The sequence below is a fragment of the Amphiprion ocellaris genome, chromosome 10, assembly GCF_022539595.1.
Source record: "Amphiprion ocellaris isolate individual 3 ecotype Okinawa chromosome 10, ASM2253959v1, whole genome shotgun sequence".
NCBI classification, from domain to species: Eukaryota; Metazoa; Chordata; class Actinopteri; family Pomacentridae; genus Amphiprion; species Amphiprion ocellaris.
Genome location: NC_072775.1, coordinates 16,544,204 through 16,556,936, shown reverse-complemented (window position 1 = coordinate 16,556,936; position 12,733 = coordinate 16,544,204). Strand labels below are relative to the sequence as shown.

Below are 12,733 nucleotides of genomic sequence, written 5' to 3'. Positions count from 1 at the left end.
GCATACTTGGTTGAGGTGTAGAGGGAAGATGTGTGTTTAATTTCCTAAGTTTGCATGCTTCTCTCTCTATATTACTTTAAATCCAAGCATGTCTTTTGTGTCCCATTTTTGTAGTTTTCAACGTTTTCACAAAGCACACAACTTTAGTGCTGATCGTATTTCAGGGAACTTGAAAGATCATCCAAACTTACTTGAATGTTAGCCTGATGGGCTTTCTTTTTATATCATGCCTCAGTCCCTTCTGTTTCCTACTTCTAGGCCCCGAAGCTGTTCGAAGAGCCAGCAGTCCACCCATCTGCGGTCATTTCTGAAAGATGTCAGGTAAATATAATCCAGTTTTAGATTCTTATTGTTTCGTATTTCAGTTATGTTGCATTTCCCTCTTAATTTGCTAATTGTCCTTCAATAATATTCACAACCACCAAAATTCAAAATTGCACCCCGCCAACATTGGAGAAGCTCCTATATGAGTGTACCTTTGTCTGAGTAATGTTTTTCCATTTTGCATTCTGTCCTCAGATGGGATCAGACAGCATCATCGGAGCTCTGTGCCAGGTTGCAGATAAGACTTCCATAAAAAGGTCCACTATCGGAAACTCCACCACGGTAAAAGAGAAGGTCAAAGTCACCAACTCCATCATCATGCATGGGGTTACCATCGAGGAGGGGTGAGAACACACACATCTGTGCACACACAGGCACACACTTGCTGAAAACATGTACTTTGAAGTGCTTTCATAAACTCCAATAATTTAACCTGAAGAAATTCACCTCGAAGGCATGTTGATGAATTAAATGTTGTAACACGCTTTTTTTGAAGCGTTCAGTTAGTACATGCTGGCTGTGTGTGACAAAGCAGTGATTAGTAAGCAAACATTTCGAAATACAGTCAAAGTGTTGCCGGGAAAAGACCTTTAATCTCTGTTCAAATGTTCATATTTCTTACATGACAAGAAATTTTGTAGATACAAACTATCCCCAAAAGCTACTAAACTTTTTCCCCATCATCTGTTGACACTGTTTGGTTTTCACATATAAAAGCAGTGGTATGCGTAGTTTTTCATTCACTGCAAATTTCTATTGAATTTTCTAGGTGCTCTCATGCAAATAGTGCATGTGGGTTCAGCAGATGCTCATGTATGTGTGTGTCCGTTGATAGGAGGTGTAACAGGTTTTGTTTTCTGGGCTCTGTGAGGTCAAATAGGGATCGCTGAGTTAACAATGCACCTATTGGTGTGCAGCCAGCCAGAGACCAGTTCCAAACAAACACAGAGCTGCTCAAGTGAAACACACAACATCCATATATTTCATTTAGCCCCTCATTTACTCGCCCATACATAGTTTCCCACTGGTTGTAGAATTTATGGAATACCCTGGGGGGTTTCAGTGGTGCGTATTCTGGACTATTTGAGGGTTCTCTCAAAAACTTGAGTAGCACTGCATTAATTAGTATTAGCTCATCAAATGCCATCAATCTGCCTTAATGTACTTAGTTATTCAATAGATTTACCTGTAATTTTCAGTTACCCTTTTGTTACCGTGTTTGGTTTAAAGCAAGGTTCCAGCATGAACTAATGAATGGTTCACCAGCATGTTAGTGAGCTTGAAACCCGAATATGGCAAACATCTGTAGTTACATCTTCACAAATGGATGCGCTTTTCTGTTTCTGTGTATGGTTGTTATAATTTCACTGTGTTGTTTTCGTTCATTTTTATTTGGTTTTTGTGATGAGTACTTGATATAATTACCAAATGCAAAACAGAAACCACCAAATTACTAAAGAATGCACTTAAAATTCTACAGATGTGCTGCCTTTCTTGTTTGAAAGAGTCAACCAAATGTCATTTAAACTTTTTTGAGTTGAAATGTCACATCAGTGAAACAGGAATAACTCTAACTTGGTTGAAGAAACAGCAAAGGCCAATGCACTGCAAGGAAAACACTGTAGCAATAATTTGAATGTTATGATTTTACTCAGGGAGACCAAATAAAGCCATTCAAAGCAGTGATGCACCATGATCAGCAGCATTACTGCATATTAAAGATGGATCTCAACTGTAGCCAGTAGCTAAAGTAAAAAGAAGTGACTGCTTTGTTGCAACAAAGAGGGCTGACACGGAGAGCAACAGTAGCTACTGTAGAATTAGCATGTAGATTGATCTGTTGAGTCTCTTAGCCAGAAATCTCGGTGGAAAGAGACTCATCTTGGCCTCAAGTCCGGATTTTAATGCACTCATTCACAGGCTCCTTTTCTTTTATCTCAATTTCTTACTCCTCCCTCTCTTTTCTTTCCATCAAGGCCTCAACACCATCTCCCTCTCTTTCTGTCTCTTGCCATCTCTTCTTAAGCCTTTCAGGGACCCCAGCCAGCCAGCATGGGGACCCTCATCATGCCCATGTAGGTGCACGCACAAAGGCATGAAAGAATGAGGGAGACGGGAGAAGGGAAGAAAGAAGCGAGGGGAAAGCAAGCTAGCACGCAAGAAAGAAATTGCAATTCTTTCTTTTCTTGCTTTGAGGACATAAGAAGGAAGGAGAAAGAAGGAAAGAAAGAGCCAGTATGAGGGGATTAGCAGACCCCAGCCATGTCGCAGAAACCCCTCGCATTTCTGGTTTCTTTGTTTGGAGCTGACCAGAGCTTGTTGACAAAGCGCTGCGTGTTTGGGAAGGGGGATAGTAGGGGTCAACTTTATGGGGGGGTTGGCACAGGAGGTGGGGGTTGACGTGTGTGTGTGTGTGTGTGTGTGTGTGTCCGTGTTTGTGTATGTGTGTGTGTGATAGAGAGGGAGGATGGGGGGGTCATGGCAAGGAGGAGCCCTGGTGTTAGTAATTAGTGGTGTTTCAGCTCCGAAAGCTTCTTTGGTGGTCTCTCTCTCTCCCTCTCTCTCTAATGTTACAAAACTCTGAATCTTGTAATCTCCCATCACCAACTACCACCACCACCTCCTAGGTAGTCACTTAAACACACACACACACACTCACACACACACACACACGCTCTTTTCTCCCCTCTCCCTCCAGGCCTAACCACCTGAATAGAATGGGCCAATACAAACCTGTCTGTGTGTGAGGTGCGCAGGGCCAAGTGTGTGTGCGTCACTGCCTGGGCAAGACCAACATGTGTTCTCCGCTGGGCTCCCCGACTTAGTGAAACACACACACGTTCCCCTATCCCACACACACTCGCACACATACACGCCCTTCACGGTCAGCCGACGCAGGACACACAAGACTGTCTGTGTCTCTCTCCAAGAATTTTATGGTGATGGTTTGGCTTAATGCGAGCATGCACGGTGGGTTGGCACTGCCAGCTCAGGTGGGACTGCTGCACAGCGCCAACAACGCCTTAAGACACGCACACAGACACACACATAGACACATATAGCGTAGTCTGCTGTTGTGACTTAATATATATGCTAATGTCATGTCATTAAGTTCAGTTGATAGGATACTTTTTGAGTTTTTGGAGCAGGTGTGAGCATCTTTCATGGGGAAACAGTCTGAATGTCAGTGGAACTTCCAGTGTGGCACTCAGTCCACAACGAAGAAGCTTAGCAGCCAGCTGTGGAAGTCCGTGCCTGTACTGGGCAGCTCCCAGTACTGTATGAATGTTCTCTGCTGTGTGTGCGTTCCTCTGTGTGTGTGTGTGTGTGTGTGTGTACGTGTGTGTGTACATAAGAGCCCAGAGAGTAAACAACTGAGCTGAAAAATAATGTTTTGACACTAATGAGCCACTGATTCATCCATTGCAGGTGCTTAGTAACCCAAGACTTGGGAATGCCTAAAAGGGATATTGTTGAGTGACTGAAGTTCATGTAACTTTTTGTGTTTCAAGGATAGAATCAAACAGAAGGGATTCTGCTTTATTGCAGCGTCTCATCCACTTTCAGGGATAATTTATTGTACCATATACTAGTTTATAGATGAACAATCATGTGCCATCGAGAGCTAAAAGTTCAAATCACACCTTTGCATCTGTAGGAGTTCTGATCTGTGGGTGTATTCTTTAGTTAGACCTGTTAGCTCTCCATGGTGCATGAATGGCCACTGTGGACAGAGTCTCCAGTAGACATACCAAGTTTTAAATATAATAAAAATCTAATTAATATCATTTGTGTGTGTGATTTCCAGATGTAACATCCAGGGCAGTGTGATCTGCAGTAATGCCGTTATTGGCCGAGGAGCAGACCTCAAGTACTGTCTGGTGGGGAATGGACAACGGATCGAACCAGAGGGTGAGACCTACAGACATAATACACACTCATAAGGAAATGTCCCTTAAATACGTTATTCCTACCTTATCTTTATTCTGTTGATTTAAGATGGTATTTTATTTCTTCTGATCAACACACACTACTTTTGCTTTTAATCATATGACAAATCTTACTCGGCTGATAGTTTGCTTAGTTGTCAGGGTTCATAGATGTTAAAATGTTCATCTTTATGAACATCTAAAGGATTATTCATTCATTTTGGCTTATGTTTAGACTGAATTTCACATTTTCTTCCCTTGAAAGTAGCTAACAAAACAATCTCCCCACAAGGTGAGTTTAGTGGCTGTTCTGAGGCTTTTGATGAAAAGATGATCAAAACACATGCTAGTACTCAAATGCTTGTCATTACTGTTTACAATGTCAGTATTAAAATTTCTGTCTCCACATTTTAACATTTAAGGCTGTTAAATAGCATTAAAAACTGATCTGTTTTGAATGCCAAAATTAAACGAAATGGGCACTGTTTAATGCATATGAAATGGTTTCCATGAAGCGATGACGCTAAAAAAAAGGACAATATGCACCCAGAGTGGACTAAATAACAGAACCTCCTCATGTTTTATCAACAACATTGCTAAAAATGTTACTGAAGCTTGTATTTTCCAAGTTTTTTTTTTGTTGCAGTTACTTTTTTCACCCCAAGCACTTCTCTCTGGCTCAGTCAGATAAAGGTGTTAACGTATGTGTGTGGTATCCGTTCATAAGTGCCAAGTGTTCGAGCCAACTAGGAAAGTTTCTTCATTCTGAAGTCTGATTTGTCAGATTTTTCTTTTTTTAATTTCCTTAATCCTCTTGTCCCCAAAGCTAGCTGTGTGTGCATGTGTGTGTGTATGTGTGTGTCACATTGATGGAGAGGTTAGAGAGCAGGGCCAGCACAGGACCACCCGGAATTCAACAGCAGCGGCCTCCAGCCACATCCACACACACAAACGCACACACTCGCACACATATAGAGAAAGAGGGGGCGAGCTCGCCTACCAGACTGAGCAGCCTAATTGAGTGAACAACAGGCTGCTCTAAGTAACAACAGTGTGAATTTGAGCTAAACTCGTCGAAAAACGACACGGTTGAGGCCTTTTGGAGCATTCGCTGATTGATTGCTGCAACAATCTTGCTTCAGCTTTTTTGGCAGATTTTCTCTTATTGGCCAGTCGCTAACATTATGCTAATGAACACTGGAAACTTGGAACCATGCTTGCATAATTGTTTTGCTTACACTGTATAGCCAAAGTTCAGTCACAACAACAAAGCTCCAACCTCTGTTTCTCTTTGTCTCTCTGTCTTATTGTTTGTGTCACTTAAACATGTCACACATGCAAATGCTTTTTCTTTTTTATCTAACTGTTTCATAAAAATCCTTAAATTGTGACTTTACTAGATGTCTTAAACACATCTGGTGTATATCGTAAACTGGAGTCAAATTTATTTGAATAGCCTAAAACTATAGAAAATGTTACAGTATAATTAGCATGAAACACTGTTATTCACAGTCTCAATTTGGATGCAAAAAGCTTCTATTAAACAAAATTAGAAGGATAGAAAGTAAACATCAGCTGGAGCATTAGAGGAATGACCCTTCTTTAGTGACTAAATAGGGCATATAGTTATAGAGGTCCTGTAGTTGTTTGTTATCATAACTTGGTGCATTAACCTTGTGGAACATTTCTAGATATGTGTGGTGGATGTCAAAATCTATTAGTGGGGTAAGAAATCAAGACAGATCTAAACACTGATATCTTTCTTTCCCTCATTCTTCTGATAATATTGAGCCATGTACACTACTGTTCAAAAGTTTGGGGTCACCCAGGCAGTTTCATGTTTTCCATGAAAACTCACACTTTTATTCGTGTGCTAACATGATTGCACAAGGGTTTTCTGATCATCAATTAGCCTTTCAACACCATTAGCTAACACAATGTAGCATTAGAACACAGGAGTGATGGTTGCTGGAAATGTTCCTCTGTACCCCTATGGAGATATTCCATTAAAAATCAGCTGTTTCAAGCTAGAATAGTCATTTACCACATTGACAATGTCTAGACTGTATTTCTGATTAATTTAATGTTATTGTCATTGAAAAGCTGCTTTTCTTTGAAAAATAAGGACATTTCTAAGTGACTCCAAACTTTTAAAAAGTAGTGTACTAATACATATGTAATGTGTGTGTAGAACACATACAGCAGGTAATGCCTTTTTATTTAACTAGACGTGAAATAATAGCTTTAACATGTTTAAAAAACACTGTCCAAGTAATCCACTATAATCGGGCTCAAAACTTTCCACAACAGTTCACCTAGAATCATTCTGTGTAGTTTGGGTTAGATTAGATTATTCTATGTAATACTTCAACAAAGATAAACCTTCTCCCCCCTCTACTTTATATTTGTATTGTAAAAAACAGCACATGATGCCACCAATCTAGCTGGCTGACCGTAGGCTGCTAAAGACATTACACACCCACTCTACTGCTGAAGCTGTTAGCAGCTAAGGACCACCCTGACAGTTTGCCTCACACTCAGAGTGCATACTGATCCATCAGGTGTGGATATGTAGATGATACATAACTCATCTCTGGACGCTTGGATGCATACAAACATACACATGCATTACTACGGTATAGTGCGTTTCTATATCTTCCCACTGTCTCTTGAAGATAATGACAGTCTAATGGTGAATTCTACCTACGTTTAAGTCATTTTTATCTGTATTTGGTGAAACAGTCCTGCGTCTTCCTCAGCATTTTCCTTCTTTCATTGTTAAGGGTTGGGACGACTACTCTGTATATGTCACTGCCCCAGCAGGAGGAATATGTCAATGCATATGGTCTTAATAAATCTACAAACTAGATTAGTTACTGACAAATCATCTGGTCCAAATTGAATAACCTTTCCTCCCCTTCTCTCCCTCTACTGCAGTCCCATGTTCCATTTGTCCTTCCCTCCACCCAGCAGAGGAGAAGCTCATTCTGAGCAACAGATTCCTTCACACTAAAACCTGTCTGTGTGGATGGAACATAACTCTCTGCCACCGTTTGCTTTGGATCAGTACCGGTGCTGGGAGATGGAGGGAAGGAGGGATGCAAGGCGGAGTCATGGCAGCTCTCCTCAATGCTAAACTAGTTTCGGGTTGAGAGCGATAGCAAAAAATGGCAGATTCAGTTTCAAGCATCATCTATTTCTTTTTGTGAGGTTCAGAGAGCGGTCAGGGTGACCTAAATCTTACCACACTGATGATTCTGGGTCTGATCTCAAATAAATCGAAGGATCATACAGTGGATATGCATGTCGTAGGCCATTAAGTGCACATTGAATGAATACGGAATTTCCTAGCTGCCGGGTAGCCATTGTTTTTCATTCATTTCATTACAGCGCCAAAATGAATATCCAGAAATTACGTAATGGGTTTTCCATTACAGAAAAAATGTTGTTAGTTTGAAACATGTGGAGGAAATGATGGTATAGCATCTGCATCAGGTAATAAAGTTGCAAGAAAGGGACTGTTTCGCAAACTCCTCTTAATGGTATCTTCCAGGAGCCCCTCACTTCCAAGATTTGCCTAAACAATCTTTTGTTCGAGGAAACTACCACATTTTGCATCATACTTTTTACTGTTTGCCTCCAGGTATAGTTTTCTAAAAACCTTTCCTCCTCATACAGTACTGTTTGGCCAACGGGTCAAATTTTGCATGTCACAATACACTTGGAGGGCACAGAAGTATATGATCTGAAAGTAAAGATAGAAACAGGATCATTTTGTTCATAAAAAGCTTATGGAACAAGTTGTAGCTGTCACTTATATCACAATTTTTTTTAAACTTTGTTTAATGGATTTCAGGAGGATTCCATCAACCTTAAGGGTCTTACAGCTTTCTTTACCCTTACAGAAGCTTTCTGCTGCAAGGTTTGCAAATGAAATAATCGCTTCCTCTGCTTTCATTTGTAAATGTCTCCCTCTTCTTCAGCTGAGCGGACTAACGAGGTCATCGTTGGAACAGACCAGCTGATGGAGATCTAACTTTAGAAGAAGAGACACCACCTGATTAACCAATTCGAGAGCAGCAAAACACAGAGGACAACTAATTCCTCCCGCTGACTGACCAATCAGAAGCCTGGATGCTGCTTGACAGTTCTACACTCTATTCTCATAGGCTTTTTTGTACATTGTGTCCAGATAAACACAAGTCGGCTTAAACCCCTGAATCACTGTCTTTATTCCTTATTTGTTTTTTCCCCAGCTTTTACAGATTTAAGAAATGAGTGTTGTACTCTGTCAGACAAAGACACTTAGACTGACAGTAACAGACAGGTCTTGGAAGTCATGCCACCACCCTATTATCAGATCATTACTGTCTCTTAATAACAGGACTCAATTACTCAATTTAGCCTGTACCAGAGGGAGGAGCACGAGCTCATACACGTCTGAATGTTCATGGGTGTTTACACATGCACACTGTGCAGCTGTGAAGACCAGAGATGGAGAGAAAAAGCAGTGGGAGGGGTGACCACAATGGTGTGGGGGTTAAGTTTATTTGTACACAAAAATGGTGTATGTGTAGGCCCTGGACCACCCAGCTTGATCCTGTATCAGTTAACACCGACACCCCACCCTCACACACACTCACGAACACAGCAGAGGAGGAAACTGACTCGCGCCTGATGCTTTTCTTTCTTTTCTTTTTTCCCCGTCTTCCCCTTTCTGCTCCCTTTGCTGTCACAAGATTTATTGCATTCCGTCAGTAGAGTTTTTTCTTAAATTACAGGTTTGAAGTCCTTTAGTCACGAAGGAAGAAGAAGAGGACAGGGATGATTTTTTTGTACGTGTGTGTACGTGTGTGTGTGTGCGTGCGTGCGTGCGTGCGTGCGTGCGTGCGTGCGTGCGTGCGTGTGTGTGTGAGATTTACTGTCCTCTGTTTCCTATTGTGTCTGTGGCCTTGCATGAATCATTTAGTCTGTCTCTTGTGGCTCCATTATGTGATGTTGCTGTGAGTGTGTGTGTAGATTATGATGTTGCATTGCCTTCCTTTTCTATCCTTTAGATGGACTTGTTAGACTATCAGTTAGTTACAGTGATACTTTTTTTTTAATATATATATATATATATATATATATATATATATATATATATATATATATATATATATATATATAAAAAAATCTTGAAAAATTACAATAACAATTGTGGCATTATATTCTGACTTTATGAAAAGTTTTATGTATCTTTATATATACATACATAAAACTTTTCATATATATATATATATATATATATATATATATATATATATATATATATATATATATACACACACTAAAGCACATTTTTTTAGAACAGGTCATGAAGGATCTGAAGCAACTGGGAAAAAAATGTGGAATATTCTTAGAAAATTAATTCTTTAGTATTACATTTTGCTTCTATTAAGTGTAATTCCCAGTGACAAGCTGATAATAGTATATGCTAATATTTATTGATGGTTGATCTTTAACATCATAGATTTTCATCTCTAACTTTGTAGAGAGATGTGTCAACTTACCTAATAACTTGAGTCCAATTATTTAACTTGACTTGAACTAAGATGCGTGAAACTCAACAAAATACTGGTATTTAAACAACTTTTAAAAATGTTAGATTTCACTTTTGAGCTACAGGATGTGATGCAAATCAAAGAGTGACACTTTCACTAGTGTTCGTACAAAACTGCATTCCATAAATGTGGGTCTGAAAGCATGAACTTCGAAAGAAAACTATTCTTTATTTGGCCTTTTACTCACCACCACAGAATTGTCTTCACACCGTGTTTACTGTGGAAGTGGCTGCAGCCCACAGACTGAAATGCTTCATAGTTTAGTACTTTTCCATGTGCCTTGTCTTACCTGTGTTTATCTGTCTGTCTGGGGTTTTTTGTCTTCATTTTTATTCAAAAAATTTCTTCGGCCTTGAATAACATCCTTGCACTTCTAGTTCCAGGCTGTTTTCCCTTTTCATATACATGGTGCACATCTACATGTGCAGATGTCAAATTTTACATATTTTTGCTATCACAGTTGTTCTTATCAATCTAGTATTGCAATTTTGACCCGTTGCAAGTAAAAATTATTTTGCAAATGGCAGTAGTGACTAAATGTGGCAGTGAAACTCTACATTTTTACCTGAGTTTTGAGCTAAGAAACACAAAAGCAACAGTGAAGGTTCACGTTGTCCATGCTCTTTGTCTTGGCGGTGTTAACCTTTTAGCAATGTTACACTCTGACCTCTCTCTTCAACCACATGATGAGATCTGGCAGCTGGGTGTGTTTGGGTAGAGGTTTGTATATTTATACAAAGACCACAGAGTCCCTTCAATGCAACGCCACCATGGCTGAACCCGCCTTCAAGCACACACATAGACTTGCTCGTTCACGTGTCTGCAGACTTACCTGTGTGTGACCACTGATAATCCTCTGTCGCACAAACTGGTCGATGTCATCTTAACACCCTCGTGAGTGAACGCAATCATGCATGTGTATACATGTGCATATGCGTACTTAAATGCGCATGTATGCTTTGCAGATCTGGAGAGCCGACGTCAAGACATGGATCATATGTCATGCTGTCTGTTGGTCTTTGGCTCTGCAGCCTTGTGGCATTTTCTAACAGCTTCGCAAAAGATTTTCTTATAATTATGCATCCCAAACAAATCCATCAAGCACTACTGAGAAAAGAAGTGATCTGAAAAGTCAAACATTTTCATGCACAGATTATCATCAGTTGCCCATGTTGCTGGCAGCACATTTGTCCACAAGATTTGTTTGAACAAAGATGAAATCTACTGTATCAATAAATGAAGAGTCCTTTACACAACTGCATTGATATTTTTAAAAAAAAAATTATGATTAACCTGCCCAAAGTGCTGTAGTGTGTGTCTGTGGTGTGTGTTTGTCTGATCGCTGTGTGTGAAATGTGTATTTTTTTGAGCCTGTGTGCAGACTGACTCATCAAAACATAGAGGGTCTGGAGTTTGACACACTGCTTCTCATCAGAGATTTTTAAGAGTCTGGGAAATGATTCCAAGCTGGTTGGAGAATGTTCAAATGGTTGTCAACATCTGATGCTTTTTGTCAAGATAAATGCACTACAGTATGTGACTCTTTTGTTATGTTATATTGACACTATTCAGTGCCCCAAAACACAGATTTAGTTAATAAAACACATCTGGTAGGCTAGTTTGTAGTTTTAGGATTAGTTAATGCAAATCAAAAACAACATATTGCCCCACAGTGATATGGAACCATGAAGTTTTATTTTTATTTTTGTAGGTTAACTTCCAACACAGTTGTTTCACTGCAATGGAAGTGAATAGAAGTTAGTCTGTGGTCCACAAAGTATTGAAAAACTAGAGTTTTGCTTCATATTTGAATGTAGTTTTTTGATACTCTCGATAATCCAATACATCACAGGCACTTCCTTTTATTTGAGCTACAGGAGATGAAGTAAAGTCTATCCAGAGTAAATAAGGTAAAAAAAAATGCAGAGGAAGTAGCCGACCACCTTCAGTTTCGATTTATGAGGTGAGACAGTGACTAAGAATCAACCAAACAGCACATTTTAGAAGTAGAAAATGAGAAATGAAATAAGTTTGGCTGGTGTTTCCATTCATTTTGGAAGAAGTTGAAAAAAAGCCACATTATAAACCTTTAAAAGAATAGCCCAACTCAACCTTTAATGGAGATCTCAAAGGCTCTAAAGATGTGAAATTTGTAATGCTGGAACTATGTTAGGTTGTGTATAACATCATACGCAGGATATTCCCTTCTGATGGAATGTAGTTGCTTTTATTCAGCCTGAGCATCATAACTTTGAGGAAGAACTGAAACAAGCTCAGGCAGATTGAATCTGTCAATCCATGTGGAATTAGATGGTTTAAACAGCCTTAAATTCAAATAAGAAGGGGAACTTGTTGAAAGCCTTCATACACGTTGGTTTCTGAGGCATCCACTGCCGACACATGAAGTTCTGCTTCTGCTGTTGCTGAACCCTGAAGGGAGAAATGTAATATAAAGAGGCACAGTGCGAGACAGATGGGTTGGATGGATGGTGGAGACAAATGTGCGATACATCGACATACACAGATGCACGGAGAGGTGGGGTGGGGTTTGTGCTCCGAGTTGGGGGGTTGTCTGAGTGGATGGGTGGCTTCATGGCTTGAGGGTTGATTGTGGGTGAGCGAGAGACAGACAGACAGGGAGAGAGAGAGGCCACCCAAGTGGCAGTCAGTCAGAAACCTGTGTGTTTGCTGCTGACCCCTACACATTAGCACAACACTTCCTCAATTTGTCTTCTGTGTTCTCCGGCCACAAATGAATTTCCTCCCTCCCTCTTTTTTTTTTTTTTTCCACACACTACCTTTCAAGATATCCCCCCCTCCCGACACCAAACACACACATGCAGACACACCACCATCTCTAACTTAAACATCTGAATA

At 40.1% G+C, this 12,733-nt stretch overlaps 1 protein-coding gene across 4 annotated transcripts in view; it reads left to right on the top strand.

Moving 5' to 3' along the window:
* Positions 1–8,466, top strand: part of eif2b3 (eukaryotic translation initiation factor 2B, subunit 3 gamma) — a 33,847-nt gene extending 25,381 nt beyond the window's left edge. For 3 of the 4 annotated variants that reach the window (XM_023269559.3, XM_023269558.3, XM_035947817.2), the window contains 4 exons: positions 259–321; positions 520–668; positions 4,133–4,236; positions 8,237–8,466. In XM_023269559.3, coding sequence (XP_023125327.2) covers positions 259–321; positions 520–668; positions 4,133–4,236; positions 8,237–8,289 — 369 coding nt within the window. In that variant the 3' untranslated portion in view covers positions 8,290–8,466. Of the gene's footprint in view, positions 1–258; positions 322–519; positions 673–4,132; positions 4,237–8,236 lie in introns of those variants that run through there. The other variant, XM_055014877.1, reaches the window with a different exon arrangement.
* Positions 8,467–12,733: the final 4,267 nt, after the last annotated feature.